This window comes from Protopterus annectens, chromosome 5.part1 (genome assembly GCF_019279795.1).
Source record: "Protopterus annectens isolate FY-2018-M chromosome 5.part1, PAN1.0, whole genome shotgun sequence".
NCBI lineage: Eukaryota > Metazoa > Chordata > Ceratodontiformes > Protopteridae > Protopterus > Protopterus annectens.
Window position 1 is genome coordinate 585057813 of NC_056736.1, and position 21691 is coordinate 585079503.

At 39.7% G+C, this 21691-nt stretch overlaps 1 protein-coding gene across 1 annotated transcript in view; it reads left to right on the forward strand.

Moving 5' to 3' along the window:
• WNT11 (Wnt family member 11) overlaps positions 1–21691 on the forward strand; it is a 378109-nt gene that overhangs the window by 307106 nt on the left and 49312 nt on the right. The window contains exons 3-5 of the mRNA XM_044073200.1: positions 505–740; positions 3534–3811; positions 13872–14167. Of these exons, the coding sequence (XP_043929135.1) occupies positions 505–740; positions 3534–3811; positions 13872–14167 (810 nt within the window). The remainder of the gene's footprint in view (positions 1–504; positions 741–3533; positions 3812–13871; positions 14168–21691) is intronic.

Below are 21691 nucleotides of genomic sequence, written 5' to 3' on the forward strand. Positions count from 1 at the left end.
GATTATTGGCAAATCATTAGACTGAAGTTAGAAAAGAATGGCAGACATTTGAGTTTCAGACTTCATATCCTTCAGAAAATGCATGCTAATGCAAAACCTGTTATTCTATCAATTTTGTAAGTTTGCATGAACAATATTTAAAAATTGTCCCTATTTTTGGGTCTTTATCCCCCTTTTATTCATGGATTTGTCCAGATTTCTTGCTGTAAGAGGTTGAGAGGTATGTAACTAACTTATATATATGCATACACACATACATGTATTTTTTATAAAAAGTATAGTATCCCTTTACTGTATTGTAATCAAGTAATCAATCTCTGCTTTGTTCCCTTTCTTTCTGTGTTCTAGTATGTCCTTTTTACATATGTTTCTGTAAAGTTTTGATGTCATTATTAACAACAGTGTTCTTGCACTGTAATCTGTTCTGAGGCATATAGAAAGCATAACACCATGTAATTTCCCTCCCTTCTTTCAATTATTTATCTCTTATTGTTTCCATTGCAGGGCGTTAGCCAGGACACCCCAATCGCTTGCTCTGAATCAGACTCAGCACTGTAAACAGTTAGAAGGGTTGGTCCCATCCCAGATGCAGCTGTGTCGAAGTAACTTGGAGCTCATGCACACGATTGTCCATGCAGCCAAGGAAGTGGCAAAGGCCTGCAAGAAGACCTTCGCGGACATGAGGTGGAACTGCTCTTCTATTGATATGGCACCAAACTTCCACCAGGACTTGGAAAGAGGTATCAATACGTATAATCCTAGGATATAGACTTGGAATGCTTCAGATGAGTGAGCTGTGTTGAGTAATTTGCCTAAAAATATAAAGGCCCTGATTCCAGAAGACTTGTTCTCTGTGAAAGTGACCACTTACACTAAGAGCAGGCTGAGAGCAGGTCTCTTGGAATCTGGTCCACTCAGTAAGCCTGTTTATGGATGGTCTTTGCACAGAAGTAAGTCTTTTGGTATCTGGCCCAAAGAGTATTGTACAATTTTAACTCTTCCAGTTCCAGCTGGTGAGGAGAACACATTTTTAATAAAGATCAACAATCATCTGCTGTTATTTTTAGCAGTCATTGAAAAAAGACCTAAACTGCTTTTATTTTGTTTTATTCGATTTTAAGAATCATTTACTATTCCTACATTTGAATTCCAATAAAGTTCATACTTAATGTTCCACATCAGCCCAGAGAAAGGAAATTAAATGCCATATAAACACATTCATAGGAGGTGCTTAATTAACATTATCTTGTTACAGAGCATACTTTAATGCATTCTAAACACTAGAATCCTACAAAACAACTGAGTGTCTACAAGCTTGCATTTAACAGAACTTAGGGCTGTTCTGTAGTACAAAGCAATAAAGTAATGAAACAAACAAAATAGAAGTAAACACATTGTTATTGCCTCCAACGTAATCCTGTTTTATCCCATTTGAATAACTGGGATATCAAGGTTAAATGTCCAGCTTGGCCAGATCTTACCTTGTCCCATGGGAAATGGCTGGAGTTTCTAATTAGATGGAACAATGTGGATGTTTTCTTAAGTTATTGTAATTCCATTTGTTGAAGATGTATACATCAAATGCTATTTTAACACAACCATTTATTCATAATGTCACTTAATGACTTTACCAAATTGAGGGATGGACATGAAAGAAGCCTGCATAGCTTAAATCTGTGAACTAGGCTTCAGTACCTCATTCAGGTGAGAGACAATAGATGTGCTGAGACACATCACTTGAGGACGCCATGATTTTAATATTCCATCCAGAGATGCACTCAATTACCATAGTCATCTCATAGTCGACTTCTTACCTTGATAAAGTGACAATATTTGTCAGCTAATACTTTTATTTTTACTCCTAGGTAAGAACTGAAGGTAAGTATTGTTGGTTGTTATACATTGACCTAAATGTGGTTCAGTGCACATTACACACTATTTCATATTTCAACGTGTGATGTACCAAGCAGTATTTTTTTCTGCAGAAAACATATGCAGACATTCTGTTCACACTATAACTGTGAGAGGGCAGTACTTTTATAGTAACTTGAGGTTCAGTCTTGACCTTCACTCGCTGACTGTGTACAGTCTGTGTCTTGTCATCGTGCTTGAGTGGGCTTTCTCTGGCTACTCCCAAAAGTATGTTGCTTGACTGGCTACATTAAAATCAAGTCTATAAACATAAAGTATTTGTCCTTGCCTTTGCGGCCTGAGTGATGGCTGAGAAGGGTGTATGAACGAATCCATCATCTGGTTATTAAACAGTAAATAAAGGTCCAAGAGGATGGTTTGTGTCGCATTGCCGTTGTTATACTAAGTCGTAGGCTATATCACCCCTGGTAAAAGAAGAAGCAGTCTTTGATGAGCATCAGCACAGTGTAAGCACAAATAATGGTGACATGTCACTACTACCACCATTAGACACCCCCCCCCCGGGTTTGCACAACTTATCCAGCAATAAAGAATTTTAAAATGTGCAAAGCTATGTGGTTATGCATTTGTGCACACTGTGTGTATACACACAAGCACATACACACACACACAAAAAGAGCTCCTTAGACTATTTGAAGTAATGGAGGTATACAATTAAACAAAAGCTAATCATTTTAATCCACAGAGAAATCTTACATCAGCCTGGATAGTTATTAGCTTGTACATGTATTGAGTAAAATGGTAAGTAAAGGAATAAGAGAGGATGTTATCCCATTGAAAGGCAAGACAATGAAGGGAGAAGTCAGAGGGACAAAAAGCAGGTGCCTCATAATCCTTTGTACTTATAAGATATAAATACTCCTTATAAGATATAAACAAACAGTGAGTGTCCCGTGAACAGTGCCATCTGGGATGAACATTCTGCACAGTTTGACTTACGTTAATGAAGTCTCTCTCACTTCCAGGCCTAAAAGATTAATTTGCCTGGATTACGTGGACCTGAGTAGTGCAAATGAAAATACCATGTCTATGACCTTCTGAATAATAACATATGAGCAACTCAAATACACATGACCACATGACTCTGAACATCTCACATGACTCAGAACATCACACATGACTAGAACATCACCACATGATTCAGAGCATCCCACATGGCTCACAACATCACTACTTAGACATTTCAGGCAGAAACTTAGGTCTAGAAAACTGGTATCTATAAAAGATCACTGGAAGAGCATTCTTCCTTTAATATTGTATTCATTAAATATGCACAGTTACCAAATATGTCCCATTTTGTCATGCTGTAAACATGGTTATTAACCAGCTTGTATACATCAGGAAATCAGTGATTAACTTTTATTAGTGTAGCTTGGACACAGGTTCCTAGGTTCTGGAAGTGCGGTCATGTGGAATGGGCACTGAAGACAGGGTATCCATGGAAGCATTTAGGGATGTATATGGAAGGTGGAAACCAAGACACAGACAGAACTAGAATGTTAAACTTATTTAACTGACAGAGTGGTTAGGGTAATTGTCCTCTTTTGTGGTCAGACTTATATATTATAATGTGAAGTTGTTATTTCTCTTTGTTTTTGCAGGCACCAGGGAGTCAGCGTTTGTCCATGCCCTGTCTGCAGCTGCTATCAGTCACACCATAGCTAGAGCCTGCAGTACGGGCGATCTTCGGAGCTGCTCGTGTGGTCCAACTCCAGGAGAGGTACCTGGCCCTGGTTATCGCTGGGGAGGCTGCCCTGAGAATCTTCATTATGGACTCCTAATGGGCTCTAAATTCTCAGATTCGCCAATGAAGGTGAAAAAATCTCCATCACAAACAAACAAGCTGATGCATTTACATAATACTGAAGTAGGAAGGCAGGTAAAGGCTCAAAAATGTATTAACAGCTTTTGTAAAGTGCCTGGTAAACCATATCTATGTCTTTTCTAGGTTCCAGTGCTAAAATACTGTGATTCATTGAGATTTTTTAGTGGTGCTCATAATCTCAAAAGCACATTGCAATGATGCACTAAACTGATTGTGAACAATGTTATCAATGCTGAGGCTGAAGATATAGCGGACCTACTGGCTGATAAATTTTGCTCTAATTTTAACCCTGACTGTTCCATCTATCCCTCAAAATATACCTGAAACTGGTTTGCCACTAGCTATCACAGAAGACCAAGTCCTAAAAGTGCTATCAAAAGCTAAAAATACTGCATTAGTGGGTCCTGACAATATCCCTGGATGCATCTTAATAGCATGAAGCATGTTTTAGCCACAACCCCAACAACAGTGTTCAATCCCAGCTTCCATACAGGTGAATGGAGAACCACTACAGTCATTCCCTTGTGTAAGGGAGGACCTTCCACAGACCCATACAATTACAGAACCATAAGTCTGACCAGCCTCATATGCAAAGCCATGGAAAGACTTATCATGAAATTAATCAGTCATGACATAGGGAACGTCCAAACACTGGACCTATCTTAGTTTGGATTCAACAAGTGTAGGTCATGCTTACTCAATCTAGTGATTTTTTTTTTGAAAAGGTCACCAAAGCAATGGATGAAGGCAAAATAGTGGAAACTGCATACCTCGACCAGGCCAAAGCTTTTGACACAATTCCCCACTCAAGCATAGAAGAAAAGCAAAATAAACTGGGAATAAACCCCTATGTTACTCACTGGATTGTCAATTGGCTGGCAGATAGAATGCAGATAACCAAAACAGGACAAGTTACCACCACAAAGAGACCAGTCATGAGTGGAGATCCCCCAGGGACCTGTGCTGGGACCTCTCTTGTTTGGCATCTACTTTTATACAATTAAAGACACTAACAAAGGGCACTGGCTGACTAAGTTTGCAGATGACTGCAAGCTATGAGCAGTCACTGAATTTCCGAATGACTAAATCATACTGCAGGAAGGTTTATCTCAAATAAATTACTGGTGCTAAAATATTGGACTGAAGTGAAATGCTAAAATGTATGATTGTATCATCTAGGAAGCCATCTACCCCAGGGAACTACCACATTGACAATACACCCCTAAGAGTTGACCCATTTGTTCAGGATGTGGGAACATACGTGAATAGTGACTTAAGTGGATGGGAAATAGGAAATACACCCCGGGGATCATTTCTGTGTCTCTGCTCGACAGTGACACAGGAAAATAACTTTCTTGGGTGGCATAAGCCAGGAAACCTTATTGGCTAGGCTTACGTAGGCCCTTGGGCCGATAGCCTAGTACCTACCTATGAACCTATGAACTTTTGACCAACATGTGTATATTGCTAAGCAAATGGTGCAAAAGGTGCTCCACCAAAAACTAAGTAACCAAAAAAGCACCAAAGTTGCGAGTCCTCAATGTAATTTTAATAAAATATTGTTAAGCGCTTTCATCAACAAGTATGACTTCTTCAGAACAAGAAACAATCTAAAAAACAAGTTTAAATACACAATACCATACAACTATTGGTCCAAATCTACCCAATGTCATCAAAGAGAATTCATGGTTCATAAATATTTAACAACCAAATTAACCAAGGCTAAAAACTGTGCAAACAAAAGAATAAGATCATGTTGTTCACCAACATATTGAATTACAAAATACTTTTAAAAAATGCACATTTGTATACTATTAATGTTCGTAAAAATCAGGAAAATCAATTCTCAATAGCTTATAAAATTCTTAATTACAGGATAAAAATACTTGTTTGAATATGCAAGATTTTGCTGCTGAAATCGTGTGAAAAAAATTGTTGTATCAGTAGATGTTTCCCTTAGGAAATGCTACAAGACATACAAACTTTATTTTCAAACTTGTTTACTTTCAGTAAACATCTTGGAATATGGTTATACATGTTCTGCCTTTTCTTTTAAAATAAGCAGTATCGTAACATGTTCATTTAAACCTGGTGGGAAATCTGCAGCCAACCATAACTGCCACAAAAGCTCCTTCTTCTGTAACGCATTTTGCCAGTCACCACCTCGCACTTCAACAAAAACAAAGTCGAGAATGGCAAATTTAAAACCTACAAAATTCACACATAACGCATTATGTTTATATAGAGCGTTAGTCTCTTTTTTGTTTTTTATGTCGTATAGATGTTCGTATATCCTGGTCTTAAATAGCCTCTCTGTTTTGCCGACATAAAATGAGGAACAGGTGTTACATATGGCTATATATACCAATTTGCTGGAGGAACAATTGCCACTTTTTAAAAATATATAGTTTTTATTCTGGTTCTCAATTGTGATGAAACTGTCTTGTAAAATGTACGAACAGTAGGAACATCTACCACAAGGTTTACTTCCACCCTTTCTGGATTGGATACCTGTTGAATATTAGGTCCTATTTTTGTAGAAAATAAAGGTTTATCACCCAGTATTCAAAATATTTCGCTGTTAGTTTTAAAGATGTTCCAATTTTTCATTAATATCCCCTTAATCTGAGAATACAAGGGGCTGTATTGTATCACACAGGATTGCTGGAAGTCAGTTTGTTTCTTAAATTCTAAGGTCATAGCTGAATTGTTTAAATGATCACTGTTTCTACCCAATAGGGGAACATATACATTGCCCCACTTATCCAGAACATCTGAGAGTATAGGATCTATAAAACAGCCAGGATAACCTCTCTCCAGGAACATTTCCCTTAAAAATTCAAACTCACTAATCACATCTCTTTTTAGTGATGTCTTCCTGGCAATTCTAATAGCCTGACCTTTGATAATACTTTTTTTCTGGAAAGTAGGGTGGTGGCTATTGAAATGTAGGTAGCTGTTGCAAAAAGTGTTTTTGTGGTAGATTCTGGAGATATATCCATCCTGTGCTTTTATTATCATGGTATCCAGGAAATTAATCTCTTTTTCATGAAACTGAAAGGTGAATTTCAGAAAATCAGTAGTTTCATTTAAATACTGAATAAATACAGGTATCTTGTCTGAATTCCCTTTCCATAATATAAAAATATCGTCCAGAAATCTACCATAGAATATTATGTTTGATAGAAAAAACTCACTTTGAAAAACATGTTTAGCTTCCCAACCCAATTAAACTAAATTTGCATATAGGGGGGCACATGCCGCCCCATACCTACCCCTTTTAGTTGTTGAAAATACTCCCCTTCAAAAAAGATGTAGTTATTTTCCAGTATAAGATTCATGAATTCACATGTTAACAAAACTTCATCAGTAGTAAGAGATGAACTAGCAAGAAGTACTTCTTCAAAGTAACGCAACCCTTCTTGTTTAGGAATACTTGAAAATAAGTCATGTACATCTATAGTTAGAAAAAAACGTTCAGGAAACCACAATTCTTTCTTTAATTGACCAAGAAAATCCCATGAATCCTTCAATAAATGAGGATATTTTTCCACAACATGTTTTAATTTTCTATCAATGTATACAGCCAAATTATGAGTTTTAGAACCAGCAGCTGCTACAATCGGCCTAAAGGGTGTTTTTTCCAGGTACTTATGTATTTTAGGTATACCAAAAAGAACCGGAATCTTTGGGTGTTTGTTCATGAGAAAATCATAGTCATTTCTTGATATCCTCTGGTCCATAAGGTATTCATACAAGTAGCTGTCTAATCTTTGATATGAGATATGAATCTCATTTTTAGAACATAGGGAATAATTATCCACATTAAACAAAATGTTTTGCATAACATTTGTATATTCCTCTGAATTATATAGAATAATCCCTCCACCTTTATCAGGTGTCATAATGCATATTCCCTTGTCCTCCCTCAAAGTCCTTATAAGGTTTCTTTGCTCATAGCTTAAATTTGAATATATTTTCTTTTTCTCTCCCCATACCTTGTATATATCTTCTTTCACTAGTTTTTCATAAGCAGTGACCAATGGATGTAGAGGCGGGTTAACAATACTACTTTTTTAGAAATGTCCTTAATTTTATTTTTAGTATTATAAGTTTTGTCTGCAAACATATATATAATTCAGAGGAATATACAAATGTTATGCAAAAAATACATAAGAACCTGGAAAAACCACCCTTTAGGCCAATTGTAGCAGCTGCTGGTTCTAAAACTCATAATTTGGCTGTATACATTGATAGAAAATTAAAACATGTTGTGAAAAAATATCCTCATTTATTGAAGGATTCATGGGATTTTCTTGGTCAATTAAAAAAAGAATTGTGGTTTCCTGAATGTTTTTTTCTAACTATATATGTACAGGACTTATTTTCAAGTATTCCTAAACAAGAAGGGTTGCGTTACTTTGAAGAAGTACTTCTTGCTAGTTCGTCTCTTACTACTGATGAAGTTTTGTTAACATGTGAACTCATGAATCTTATATTGGAAAATAACTACATCTTTTTTGAGGGGGAATATTTTCAACAACTAAAAGGGGTAGCTATGGGGGCGGCATGAGCCCCCCTATATGCAAATTGAGTTTTATTGGGTTGGGAAACTGAACATGTTTTTCAAAGTGAGTTTTTTCTGTCAAACATAATATTCTATGGTAGATTTCTGGACGATATTTTTATATTATGGAAAGGGAATTCAGACAAGATACCTATTCAGTATTTAAATAAAACTACTGATTTTCTGAAATTCACCTTTCAGTTTCATGAAAAAGAGATTAATTTCCTGGATACCATGATAATAAAAGCACAGGATGGATATATCTCCAGAATCTACCACAAAAACACTTTTTGCAACAGCTACCTACATTTCAATAGCCACCACCCTACTTTCCAGAAAAAAAGTATTATCAAAGGTCAGGCTATTAGAATTGCCAAGATGACATCACTAAAAAGAGATGTGATTAGTGAGTTTGAATTTTTAAGGGAAATGTTCCTGGAGAGAGGTTATCCTGGCTGTTTTATAGATCCTATACTCTCAGATGTTCTGGATAAGTGGGGCAATGTATATGTTCCCCTATTGGGTAGAAACAGTGATTATTTAAACACTTCAGCTATGCTTAGAATTTAAGAAACAAACTGACTTCCAGCAAGCCTGTGTGATACAATACAGTCCCTTGTATTCTCAGATTAAGGGGATATTAATGAAAAATTGGAACATCTTTAAAACTAACAGCGAAATATTTCGAATACTGGGTGATAAACCTTTATTTTCTACAAAAATAGGACCTAATATAAAATCATTGTTAGAGAGGGGTAATACTTCAGCAGGTATCCAATCCAGAAAGGGTGGAAGTAAACCTTGTGGTAGATGTTCCTACTGTTCGTACATTTTACAAGACAGTTCCGTCACAATTGAGAACCAGAATAAAAACTATATTTTTTTAAAAAGTGGCAACTGTTCCTCCAGCAAATTGGTATATATAGCCATATGTAACACCTGTTCCTCATTTTATGTAGGCAAGACGGAGAGGCTATTTAAGACCAGGATATACGAACATCTATATGACATAAAAAACAAAAAAGAGACTAACGCTCTATATAAACATAGCGCGTTATGTGTGAATTTTGTAGGTTTTAAATTTGCCATTCTCGACTTTGTTTTTTTTGAAGTGCGAGGTGGTGACTGGCAAAATGCATTACAGAAGAAGGAGCTTTTGTGGCAGTTAAGGTTGGCTGCAGATTTCCCACCAGGTTTAAATGAACATGTTACGATACTGCCTATTTTAAAAGAAAAGGCAAAACATGTATAACCATATTCCAAGATGTTTATTGAAAGTAAACAAGTTTGAAAATAAAGTTTGTATGCCTTGTAGCATTTCCTAAGGGAAACATCTACTGATGCAACAATTTTTTCACACGATTTCAGCAGCAAAAGCTTGCATATTCAAACAAGTATTTTTATCCTGTAATTAAGAATTTTATAAGCTATTGAGAATTGATTTTCCTGATTTTTACGAACATTAATAGTATACAAATGTGCATTTTTTAAAAGTATTTTGTAATTCAATATGTTGGTGAACAACATGATCTTATTCTTTTGTTTGCACACTTTTTAGCCTTGGTTAATTTGGTTGTTAAATATTTATGAACCATGAATTCTCTTTTACGACATTGGGTAGATTTGGACCAATGGTTGTATGGTATTGTGTATTTAAACTTGTTTTTTAGATTGTTTCTTGTTCTGAAGAAGTCATACTTGTTGATGAATGCGCTTAACAATATTTTATTAAAATTACACTGAAGACTCGCAACTTTGGTGCTTTTTTGGTTACTATGTGTATATTGCTGTAAGAAAGTCCTTCTATATTGTGCGGCTTATAAACAAATGGATTGTGTTGAGATCTAGGGATGCCATTTTCCCCTTTTACTCAGTCCTCATTAGGTCAGTCATTGACTTTAATGCCATCTTTGGCATGTATCTGTCCAAGCATACAACTGGAATGCCCACAAAGATACCTTACTAAAAGGCTACAAGACTTAAGCGAGATGCTTGATGTTGCTTTAGGTGTGGGACTTTAGTGACTGCTGAAGAGCAGTGTTGCCATTAGATGGCTTTGGAGGTCTTTGAAATTACAGAAGTTTTCTTTTAAGCACCTCACTATAAGGCAATCTGTGTGTGGTGAAATGTTTGTGTGAGGGATGCAGTGTGGGTTTTCCTGACAACCTTGTTTGTATGCAAGATTTTTTCCTCTAATGAATTTGTATATTTACATCTTTTGTATACCTTGCCCCCTACACCCCTGGGGATGCACCAAATATGCCCATCCTGCTCACATACCCCAACACAGTACGAGCAAGCAAAGTGCAATATTCAAATCCTGATCTACATAGCTGCGATCGTACATAACAAGGTGCAGATATGCTGCCTTATGCATATTCTTAGGATTCTTTTTTGCTTTTTTGAAGTAAGTAGAGCATAAGAATGTAAAGCAGATATGGGACTTTCAAGACCAAAAGCAAAGGCGCTGTCAGCTTTGATGTGGTTAATCTGTTGGAACTTGCTCTCAGGTGGGTAACTGCAGCAAGTTCACATTGTTCCTTGATGGTTTTTCTGTTGATGTATATGTCTGTCTTTACATCTAGAAATGCTTTATCTAAGACACAATTGGATGTCAGAACTACAGCCATCCTGTGCCTGGTATGTAGTGCAAATGGTGCCTTTGAATCCAGCTGACAAATAATTGTAATTGTAGTATGATACTCATGGAGTCTTTGATGACATTGAGTAATATCTCGCTAGATGTGATCATATTTATTTGAATCCAGCTGACAAATAATTGTAATTGTAGTACGATACTCATGGAGTCTTTGATGACATTGAGTAATATCTTGCTAGATGTGATCATATTTGGAGAAAGTTATGAGCACATTGAGGTCTTTTCATTTTTATTTCCCATAATGCAATTTTTATTTTGTAACAGAAAGAAATGTAAAGCTATCCAAAGTGTGGCATAGGCATACATACCCATTGTATAATTTTAAGGCAGTATGGCAACTCTGTGTGAATAATGCTTAGAACATTTATAAAATTAAATAGCAATTAATTTTTATATCATAAGTTGTAACACTTTTCTGCAATTCACATTGTACTGTTTCAAACTGTACATGTTCAAGCTAAATTTGGAGTGAAGAAAGGCCAGCTAGAAGTTGTGGAAGAATGCAGACCTGGCTCTACTCCTGATGACCTGGGTTTGTTTCATGGCACAGACCCTGTGGGAGGGTGGAAGTAGGTGGTTTGGGTTGGTTCTCGCTGCCCATGGGGGTGTAACTATGTCCCACTGTTGGAATAACACCTGGTGGAAGACTTGCAATATGCAATTGCACAAGCATACAGTGGAGCAAGCAAGGTCAGGAGAGCACTCCAGCTGTGCATTATAAGTACATGTATATGCCTGCTGGTTAACTCAGGTGATTAAGTCTGTGAACTATGGTTAGGTACAAACCCTTATGTCACCCGGTGGATGGCCAGCTGGCTCACAGATGGAACCCAGGAAGTTAGAACTGGGGATTCCACCTCTAAAAAGAGGCCAGGCACAAGTGGAGTCCCTCAGAGATCAGTCCTGGGATTGCTCCTGTTTGACATTTATTTCTCTGAAGTCAAGGCCACCATCAATGGCCTCTGGCTGACTAAATTTGCAGATGATTGCAAATTAGGAGCTGTCATAAAATCCCCCACTGACACAAATGTTCTCCAGGAAGGGCTGACACAGACAAACAACTGGTGCCAGAGACATGGACTAAAACTAAATGCCAAGAAATGCAAAATAGTATCCTTCAGGAAGTTGTCCACCCCTAGTAATTATCATATTGACAACACACCCCTAAGAGCTGACCCAGCTGTCAGGGACTTGGGGACACAAATAGATCGTAATGCAGGCTTTGACCATCACATGTCTATATTAGTGAGGAAATAATTCTATGTTTTGCAACTTATAAAGAAAGGTATTAGAATGTCCACAGAGATTCTTCACTAAAAAAATACAGAGCATAAGTAAAATGTCCTATGTACACTGACCCTATCCTGTATTCTGTCTCCTACAGATTGTTGAGGGGAGATCTATTCCTGGCATTTAAGGCATTATCAGATTCCACTCTGCTGGACCTCCTGCATATCTACAAAAGAAACAGCACCAGAATTGCCCATTCTAAAGAGTTAATGCTTGCCTGTGATATAAATAGGACCTGTTGAAGAGACAGGTATGTATTCCAGAGACTACCCCTTCTCTGGAACAAGGCTCCCCATACATGTGAAGCAGAGTTCCTCCCTAACCCTATTCAGGTGTAACGTGGACATCTGGATGGGGAACAGAAAATTCATCCCTGGTTTGGCACCTATGTCGCTAATGGACACAGGCAACTTGTAAATGGTTCATCTTCCAGGTCTCTACTTGTAAATGGTTCATCTCCTAGGACCCTGCTTACACCTATAAGTGGTTTGTCTCCCAGGCCCCAGCTTGTAAATGTTTCACCTTTGAAGCCCCTGCTTACACTTATCAAGAGTACCAGAACTTGTCAGAATTTTGGGATGCATGGTTAGGCTTAAAAAGGCCCTTGTCAGTATTAGCCTAGTAAACACCTATGAACCTATGAGCTGCTGCTTTCAGTCCAGGGTTTGATTCCATCCACTTCCATTTGCCAAATGTGCAAGATAGTTAATCAGACAGTGCTCTAGGAAAAGGTGGACTGCAGTCCTCAGTGGTGTCATTGACTGCATGCCTGGTAACTATCTAATATAACCTTATAAGTGTGCACTTACAAGTAGCTCAGTGTAGCCAGGCATTACACCTTACCTGCCAGCTATTTGAAGATAGCTACGTGGAGCACATCCAAAATTCCAAAGCTCCCACTGGATGACAATGTCTGTATCAGGCTGTCACTTAGTATCTTCCAATGGGAGTAGCAGGATGAAATGCCTGGCCAATCACAGTGGGAGGTTGGCATAATGGTTCAATTATTTACCTTATAAATACAAGGTATAAGGTTTGATTCTCACATGAGATAATTAGCTAGACTTAAACTAGCCCACAAGGGCAGTTATCCTAGTACTAATCTATTAACCTATCAGGGACTTGGATGGATGGTAAAAGGTCATTTAGGGACATGGGTTAATATTTCTTGGGGGTTTGGCTCAACGAATGATAAAAATGGGTGAAATACAGAAAGATGGACATTTTACATCCACTTTCTTAATGCATGACTATTATATCAGTTATAAAAAAACAAAACCAAATAAACTGCCAAGGAAAACATACCCCCCCCCCAGAACGTTTATATTAGTAGAAGTAATAATAGTAGTACTGTCTGACCTCATGTATTTATATTTCACACACGGACAGTTATTAATAATGTAACATTTTCAGCTCTTTTTATATCAGTGACACTGTACTGCTTTCTGAAAACATGTTTAATTTTTCTTGTAGTTCATATGACTGGTGTCATAAGCTTGTTTTAAAGTACATTGTAAGTTTAACAAAAACATATTACTGAGAACAAACATCCTTGTACTCACATTATGTGGAATAAAATGCTTATTGCTTTTTTGCAGGTCCTAAAAGAATCTGTCGAGATGAAATGTAAATGCCATGGAGTGTCTGGTTCTTGTTCTGTCAAAACTTGCTGGAGGGGACTTAAAGAAATAGCGGACATTGCTCTCGAGCTAAAAGCCAAGTACTTATTAGCCACAAGGGTGGTTCACCGTCCTATGGGTGGGACACGTAAACAGCTGGTACCAAAAGATATTGACATAAGGCCAGTCCGAGAGAATGAACTTATTTACCTGCAGACATCACCTGATTACTGCACAAAAAATGAAAAGCTGGGCTCATTTGGCACACAAGACAGGTAAACAAATGTTATGCAAACTTATTTCCTTAGCTTATAGATGTATTTTGGCATCTGTGACACTGAGGCACAATAACATTGTCTTACCTGTTAACCAGAATGTAAGCTGCATTGATAATTATGCATGTACAGAAAGGCTGTTGCATCAGAAGAAATAATGTTAACAATTGTTGAATGAATGTGGTCTATATTAGATCAACGAATGCTTAAACAAGCGAATACTGATTGATCGACCTTATTTTAGCGAAAGTTAAAAGTATTAAAGCAACAGAAACTCAATTTTTTTCCTAGGGAAAGAATTTGGTTGTCTGCTTCTGTTGCTTCAGTATTTTCAGTGCTGTGATGGAAAGTTACGGATCGGATTCAGGTAAGTGTGCGATTGTGTGGATGTGAGTGTTAGGGTTGGTTAGGTGAGTTAGGGTTAGGTCTCGGGTTAGGTATGTGTGCGATTGTGTGGACGTGAGGGTTAGGGCGGGTTTAGGTGAGTTAGGGTTAGGGAGTGGGTGAGGTGAGTGTGCGATAGTGACGGACCTTAGGGTTAGGGTTTGGGTTAAGGTAAGTGGATAGTTAGTGGTGTGTGCATAGTTTAGTGTAGGGTTAGGTGTCAGATTTTAGGTGTATGTGTGTGGATTTCTGTTTGTTTGGTGTGCTTGTGTTGTGTGTATGTGTTTTGGATCAGCGATTTTTTCCTTAGGAAAAAAATCACTGATCTGACAGTTCGAGATTGTAAGCTTTCGCTTACATAAGGTCGATCAATCAGAGTTCTTTTTTAAGCGTTCGCTGATCTAATATAGACCCAATGAATGTGCTTAAATGTGTGCTATGTAGCATATCATTTTGTGATAATTTCAGAGTCAGCATTTGCTAGTCTGGCATGATGTATTTGTCGGGTTCATTGTAACTGAACATATGCCATAAATTTAGCACTGGAAGTAGCATATTTCTGACAACTCTACGTAGTTTTAGAATTAATGAAATTAAGACTGTAATATATCATCAGAAGTTTAGAGTTAGAAACCAAGTGTGATACAAATTACAGCATTACCCTATGAGAAGTGTCAGTTGTAAGAATTCAATGTTTAATATACAATAGCTGATATCTATTAAGTAAAAAAGTCAGTGAACCAATATCTAAGCTGTTTTTTCTGCATTTATGTCCACTGAATCAGAGTCATTGACATCTCTAGCAGGATATTGTGCTTTATAAAGGAAATCAGCTCACACTGTCTGTGTAACTTGATTTGATCTGTGAAGGAGAAAAGGCTTCGAAGAAACACAGATGCTTCAGATACGCTGACAGTTTTATTAGGAGGTGAACATGGGGGTCTGTTGCTACTAGTTGTAGAACAAATGATTCACTCCCATGTTACGTCTTGTATTGCAGACTCTGAATTAAAGAGTTCTTTATTTACGGAATTTAATTGGATCCTTCTAAGAACATTGCATTGTGGGTGCAGAAGATGACAACTCAATGCATATCAAATAGTTTTCGTGAAACTCCATGGAGGAACATTAAAACCAGGCATAATCCAAACTGGCTGATGTATAATGGAAAAAAAAATGCGAAATGGGATATCTATTGTTTTAGGAATAGGTGGGAAAATAAATTCACTATTCTTGAAATACTGAGGAAGGCCTTCTCAGGATTTAAAACCAAGAAATGAAACTATGTAGTCAGAGGAAGACAGTGAGTTGGAAACTCCTTGTAAGACTGGGGCATTATCAAAGTGGTGTGTGACAGAGTAGAGAGTTGTTGTTGGAAAAAGTATCGTAAACTGTTGAAAGTAAAAGTTTTGAAATGAGGGTCAAGAGTTAAAGGGCAAATTATTATCAAATCATATAGACAAGCTCACCAGCCTGAACATAAACATTATGTCACGAGATGGGTTGCCAATTGGCTCACAGACAGAGCCCACACAGTGAGAGTTGCAGGCTCTAGGTCCGACTCTAAACCGGTTACAAGTGATGTCCCCCAGGGCTCAGTCCTGGGACCCCTCCTGTTTGGTGTATAAATCTCAGAGGTACAGGCAAGCACAGGATGACTATGGCTGACCAAGTTCGCAGATGACTGCAAACTGGGGGCCATAACTGACTCTCCAGCTGATACAGACATCCTCTAGAAAGGTCTCACTGAGACAGATACCTGGTGTCAAAATCATGGCCTCAAGCTAAATGCCAAAAAGTGCATAGTCATCCCCTCTGGAAAAAACAAAGTACCCGTGAACTACCACATACATGGTAGCCTCCTAAGTACAGAAAATGTAATAAGGGATCTGCGGACCCAAGTAGATAGTAATCTCTCCCTTGATAATCATATTGCCAAGGTGGTTAGAAAATCTTTCTATGTAGCCCACCTAATCACAAAAGGGTTCGCATCTAGAACAAAAGAGGTTATTGTGCCTCTCTACTCATCACTCATCAGTCCCATCATAGAGTACAATGCCCCATTTGGGATGTACCTTACAGGACACCTGCAACAGCTGGAAAGACCACAGAAGTACCTCACCAAGAGGATTACTGGCCTCAAACAGATGCCCTATGCAGCCCGACTGAAGAAACTCCAGCTGTACTCAATTGCATACCGCTTACTCAGAGGTGATCGCTGCCTGACATACAATGCCATGTCCAACCCAGAATTGATGGACATGCTCCACCTAAAAAAAAAGCAAATCCCCGAGAGCCACATGCTCTAGGGATCTAAACCTCACCACAATGATAAATAGTACATGCTGGAGGGATAGATTTCTGTCCCAGAGACTCCCCATGCTTTGGAACAGGACTTCAAACTACATTAGGCAGAGCCCCTCACTAACACTCTTCAAGAAAAACCTTGACGAGTGAATGGGAAACAGAAAATTTACTCCAGGGATCACTGCAGTGGCTCTGCTGGACAGGGAACTAATGGCTCTGCTGGACAGAGGCACAGGGAACTAATCTAAGGGGGTGTCGAAAGCCAACACATTCTGGCTAGGCTTATAGATGCCCTCGGGCAGATAGCCTAGTACTTACGTATGAACCTATGAACCTAAATCATTTTTTCATGGGAAATCCATTAGAATGTGAGCAGATGCAATAGTTCTTCTCAGAGATGTTAGAAAAGAGAATAAATGTACTTAGTCATTTACATAAACCATAAAGGTCATTCAGGTTCTTCCTGGATGTGAATGACTAATAGCGGGAGTGCATATTTTAGTTGAACGTGAGGGATACCTTTCTTAATTGCTACTTTTACATTTTTGGGTGAAAAATCTTTATATTTCATGACAGATGTAGAGTTGCCTGTTTAATTCTGAACTATAATTGCTCAGTGTGGGTGGTGATAGAGTGAGACATGTCAAGAAATATTCCTTGACATTTAAACAAAGGTACAGGCTCTCTGGTACGGCGATGATAGGAAAGGTAATTACTGGATTTTGGAAAAGTTTTAAGCTAAAAAACTCTTTCATTTTCATTTTGCAGTTTGAAATTAGATATTTGATTAAGCTAGGTAAACAGGCCATGGAAATCACGTAGAACATATTGTTTAATGGTGGAATAAAGCATACAAAACCAGTGGCATATAAGATGAAGTTTGAAAGATGGAGATCAGAAGGAAGACTAAATAGACAAGAGCAAAGAGTAATCTTTGAGGAACGGCAGATGTTAGGATGGAAGAAAAGGACAGGCAGGTGCCTATTTTGATTTTAAAAGTACGCACATGTAACATGTATAACCTAATAATATGGATATGTTGTAGAACAAAGACATGCATCTGGAGCATTTCTCCCCGGGCCTCCGCTGAAAACAGGCTCTGTGGAACCTAGTCAGACTTTTCCGGTCAACAAATGATAAAAAAATAAATAAATAAAAATAAATAGTTTTATGTCCTGTCCTTCTAGGACTGTACTGTGTGTCTGCTAGGCATGAATGCTGCATATGCTTGAGCAGATCTAGAAGCAATGGAACTTGAATAAATAAAGTCACATGCAAAGGATTAAACAATAGAGTCAACTGGTGGCACATTGCCCAATCCCTCCACCTGATACCAGGGCTATAGTAATACAAAGAAAGGTATTATCCCATGGAGGGAAGAGAACTCAGACCGATCTTCTTAGGACTACACCAAGAAGCTGCAGACCATAGTAATACGATGCACCACTGACTTCAGGACAGTGTATTTATCCTCATTATAAACGGAGACCAGGATGTCATATGCATAGGTTCATAATAGGTTACTAAACTAATGGCCCTAAGGCCTTTGCAAGCCTAGCTGTGTAAAAACTCATGTACTCTAATTGACCATAGTTACATGCTCATTGTCAACAGAGCCATTCTATGATCAGCACCAACTACATCTGTCTACAAGGGACATAGGTGCCACCCCCAGGGTGAATTTATGGTCACCCATCCAGTTGTCAAGGTTACACTTAAATAGGGTAATTGAGGAGCTCTGCTTCACCTGAAGTGGGAGCTTATTCCAGAGGAGTGGCAATCTCTGGGAGACATATCTGCCTCTCCAACATATTCTGTTAATGTCACAGACTAGCTTGAGATCCATGCAGTCAGTGACTCGTTCCATTTGATTGGCGGATGTGCAGCACTTCCATTAGGGCAGGTCCGAGACAGCTCTGTAGGCCATGCACAAGGTCACCTCTCAGCAGCCTGTATGATGCAGAGTACAGTGAATGGGCTTTGGAGGCCCTGGATTCTGTTGGTTAGAAACCTCTGTGGTCTCTCCAGTTACTGCAGGTCTACGGTGTGATACATACAGAAGGTGGCATTGTACTCAATTAGTGGTCTGATAAGGGATGAGTACAGTGGAGTTATAACCTCCTTTCTCTTGGATGTGATGCCCTTATTTATGTGACGCCCTTATTTATGTGATGCCCTTATTTATGTGACGCCCTTATTTATGTGATGCCCTTATTTATGTGACGCCCTTATTTATGTGACACCCTTATTTATGAGATGCCCTTATTTATGACATGCCCTTATTTATGTGACGCCCTTATTTATGAGATATCCTTATTTATATGACTCCCTTATTTATGTGACACCCTTATTTATGTGACTCCCTTATTTATGTGATGCCCTTATTTATGAGATGCCCTTATTTATGTGACACCCTTATTTATGTGACACCCTTATTTATGTGACTCCCTTATTTATGTGATGCCCTTATTTATGAGATGCCCTTATTTATGTGATGCCCTTATTTATGTGACACCCTTATTTATGAAATGCTTTCCTTACCACTATGGACACACGGTGATCAAAGTTTAGATTGCTATCAACATGTGTTTCCAAGTCTTGCACCACTGGGTTTGAGCTTAAACAGGTGCTATGTATATCATAATTAGCAGAGGTTAGTGAGGCATTTTTTGCATTTAGATGTTATGTGATCCTATCTCGCCTACATTCTGAATGATGGGTTCGGAGCCGACCCCTCGGCTCCGACTCGGCACGCTTATGCCAAAGAGCGAAGTCTCTTATTGGCTGAGCTTACTATATCCCAGGATGCACCACTGCCAGTCCCCCAGATCTCGTTTGCCGCTTCCCTGCAAAGACGTGGTCTCGAGCTGGCTGGGCTGAGTAGCTTTTATTAACTACTTTTTCTGTCAGTTTTTTGCTCTTTTATATCACAAAAGCCGTTTTAACGGCTATCGCTGCCTTTGTACGTTTGAGTTGTGAAATTTGTTGTGTGTGATTGGGTTGAGTTTGTTTCGGCCCCCCTTACAATCCAGGGCCTTTTCGGTCAACCTTTCTATCTGAAGCTTTTAGTGGTTTAAAGTTCCCGGTCATTACAGCTAAGGTTGTGTTTTACACTATTACTGTAAGCCTTGGGTTTTTTTGTCACAAGCGAATCTATAGTTGTTAAATTTCCTGTCAGAAATTGTTTAACATCATGTCTCAGACCCCTAGGCCTTCGGGCTTTAAAAAATGTTCTAAATGTGCTTTTAAGATGTCTGTTACTGATGACCATCTACTTTGTGTATATTGTTTAGGGGCAAAGCACTTGCAGGAGTCATGCAGCGTATGTCACGCTTTTTCCTCAAGGGTCCTCCAGGAGAGGAAAAATAAATTGATTCTCAAGGGGTTAATTAAACCCTCTTTGAAGAAGCCTTGTCTTCCTCTCCGGCTCCTGCCAAAAGAAAAGGGCCGGTTCCGACCAGTCCGTCGGATCCGACTGCCAAGAGACCTAGGCAGGCCTCTCCTTGGCTCCAAAGACTTGAGCCGAGGTCGAACAGTCTGCCTCGATGCCTCCAGTATCGACCTCGGGCCGGAGCCGATGGCTGGGCATCGAGGCGGGTCACCTTCGCCGGCTCCACTGCTCTCGGAGCCGACAAGGGTCGCCCGCTCAGACACTTCCTCCTCGGCGCGAAGTCTACCTCGGCACCGATGGAATCTGGTGTGTGTTTCCTCGGCGCCGATTCTCATCGAGTCGCCTCGAGCCGGTCCCCTAGTCCCTTGGGGCCGAGGAGGTCTTCTCGAACCCGCTCTGTTTCCTCGGTCTTGAGAATGTCGGATTCTGATATAGACAGGGTGCTCCAAAGACTGTTCCAGTCCCCAGTCTTCCAAAATTTGTTTCGGTTCCGACCCAGTTGGCTTCGGAGCCGATGACCATGACCCACCCATTGCCATTCCTCCTCCGACTGCTTGGCTCTGTCGAGCAGGTGCTCTTGGAGCCGGTGGAGATCTCAGGGTCGGCTCGACCCTTACTCCAACCCGGCCCTCGGGTCCGAGTTTGGTACGCGGACTTCTTGGCTGGACCCGAGGGTGATGTTTGGGACCTATGCTTTCGGTTCCGAGCCTCCCTCTCGGTGCTTCGGCTGGGACTTCCGTCTACCATCATGGCTCGAGACCGGACACTCCCAGGATTCTGGGGTCCGGCTTTCAGGGCCATGAGGAGTGCCTTGGCCAAATCCTCTTCGCCATCTCTCCGGTTTACCAGCACCTTCCCTGGGCGTGGAGACTGGGTCTTTGGCAGTTCCCTGTCCGTAGCCAGCGGAGCCCCGAGGCCTGAGGTTACCCCAGTGGGGTTCCCCTCCTCCTGAGGGTTCTTCGGAGTTGTCTTCAGAGGAACCCCAAGGAAGAGATCGTGCAAGAGGAAGCACGTGGACTCCCGAGTCTATTACATCGGACACTGATATGGATGATGCGGAGGGGTCCCCTAAGTCGCCCTCGGATGATGTCTCTTTGCAGACATCTTAGAGATCCTCAAACAACGAGCCGGCTGGATATGCAAAACCCCCTCTGCGGGCCAATCAGTCCTCCTCAACGCCTTTGGGGCTCAGGCCTCCGCCCCCTCCTTGTCTCCGCCCTTGACGAGCTTCTGGATTTAGTTTGTCAAGGGCGGGAACATCCGGATACCGTGGAACCAGTCCTTCTCGTCCAAACAAATTTTTATCTGCTCCCCCCGAGAAGGAGTTCCTTACTAAAGGCGTGGCTGTAGATGCCATGGTGGTGGCATCTGCTACACAACAGGACGTGGCAGAGGCTTCAACGTCCATCCATCCTCCTAATAAGGAGTCTAGGAGTATGGAT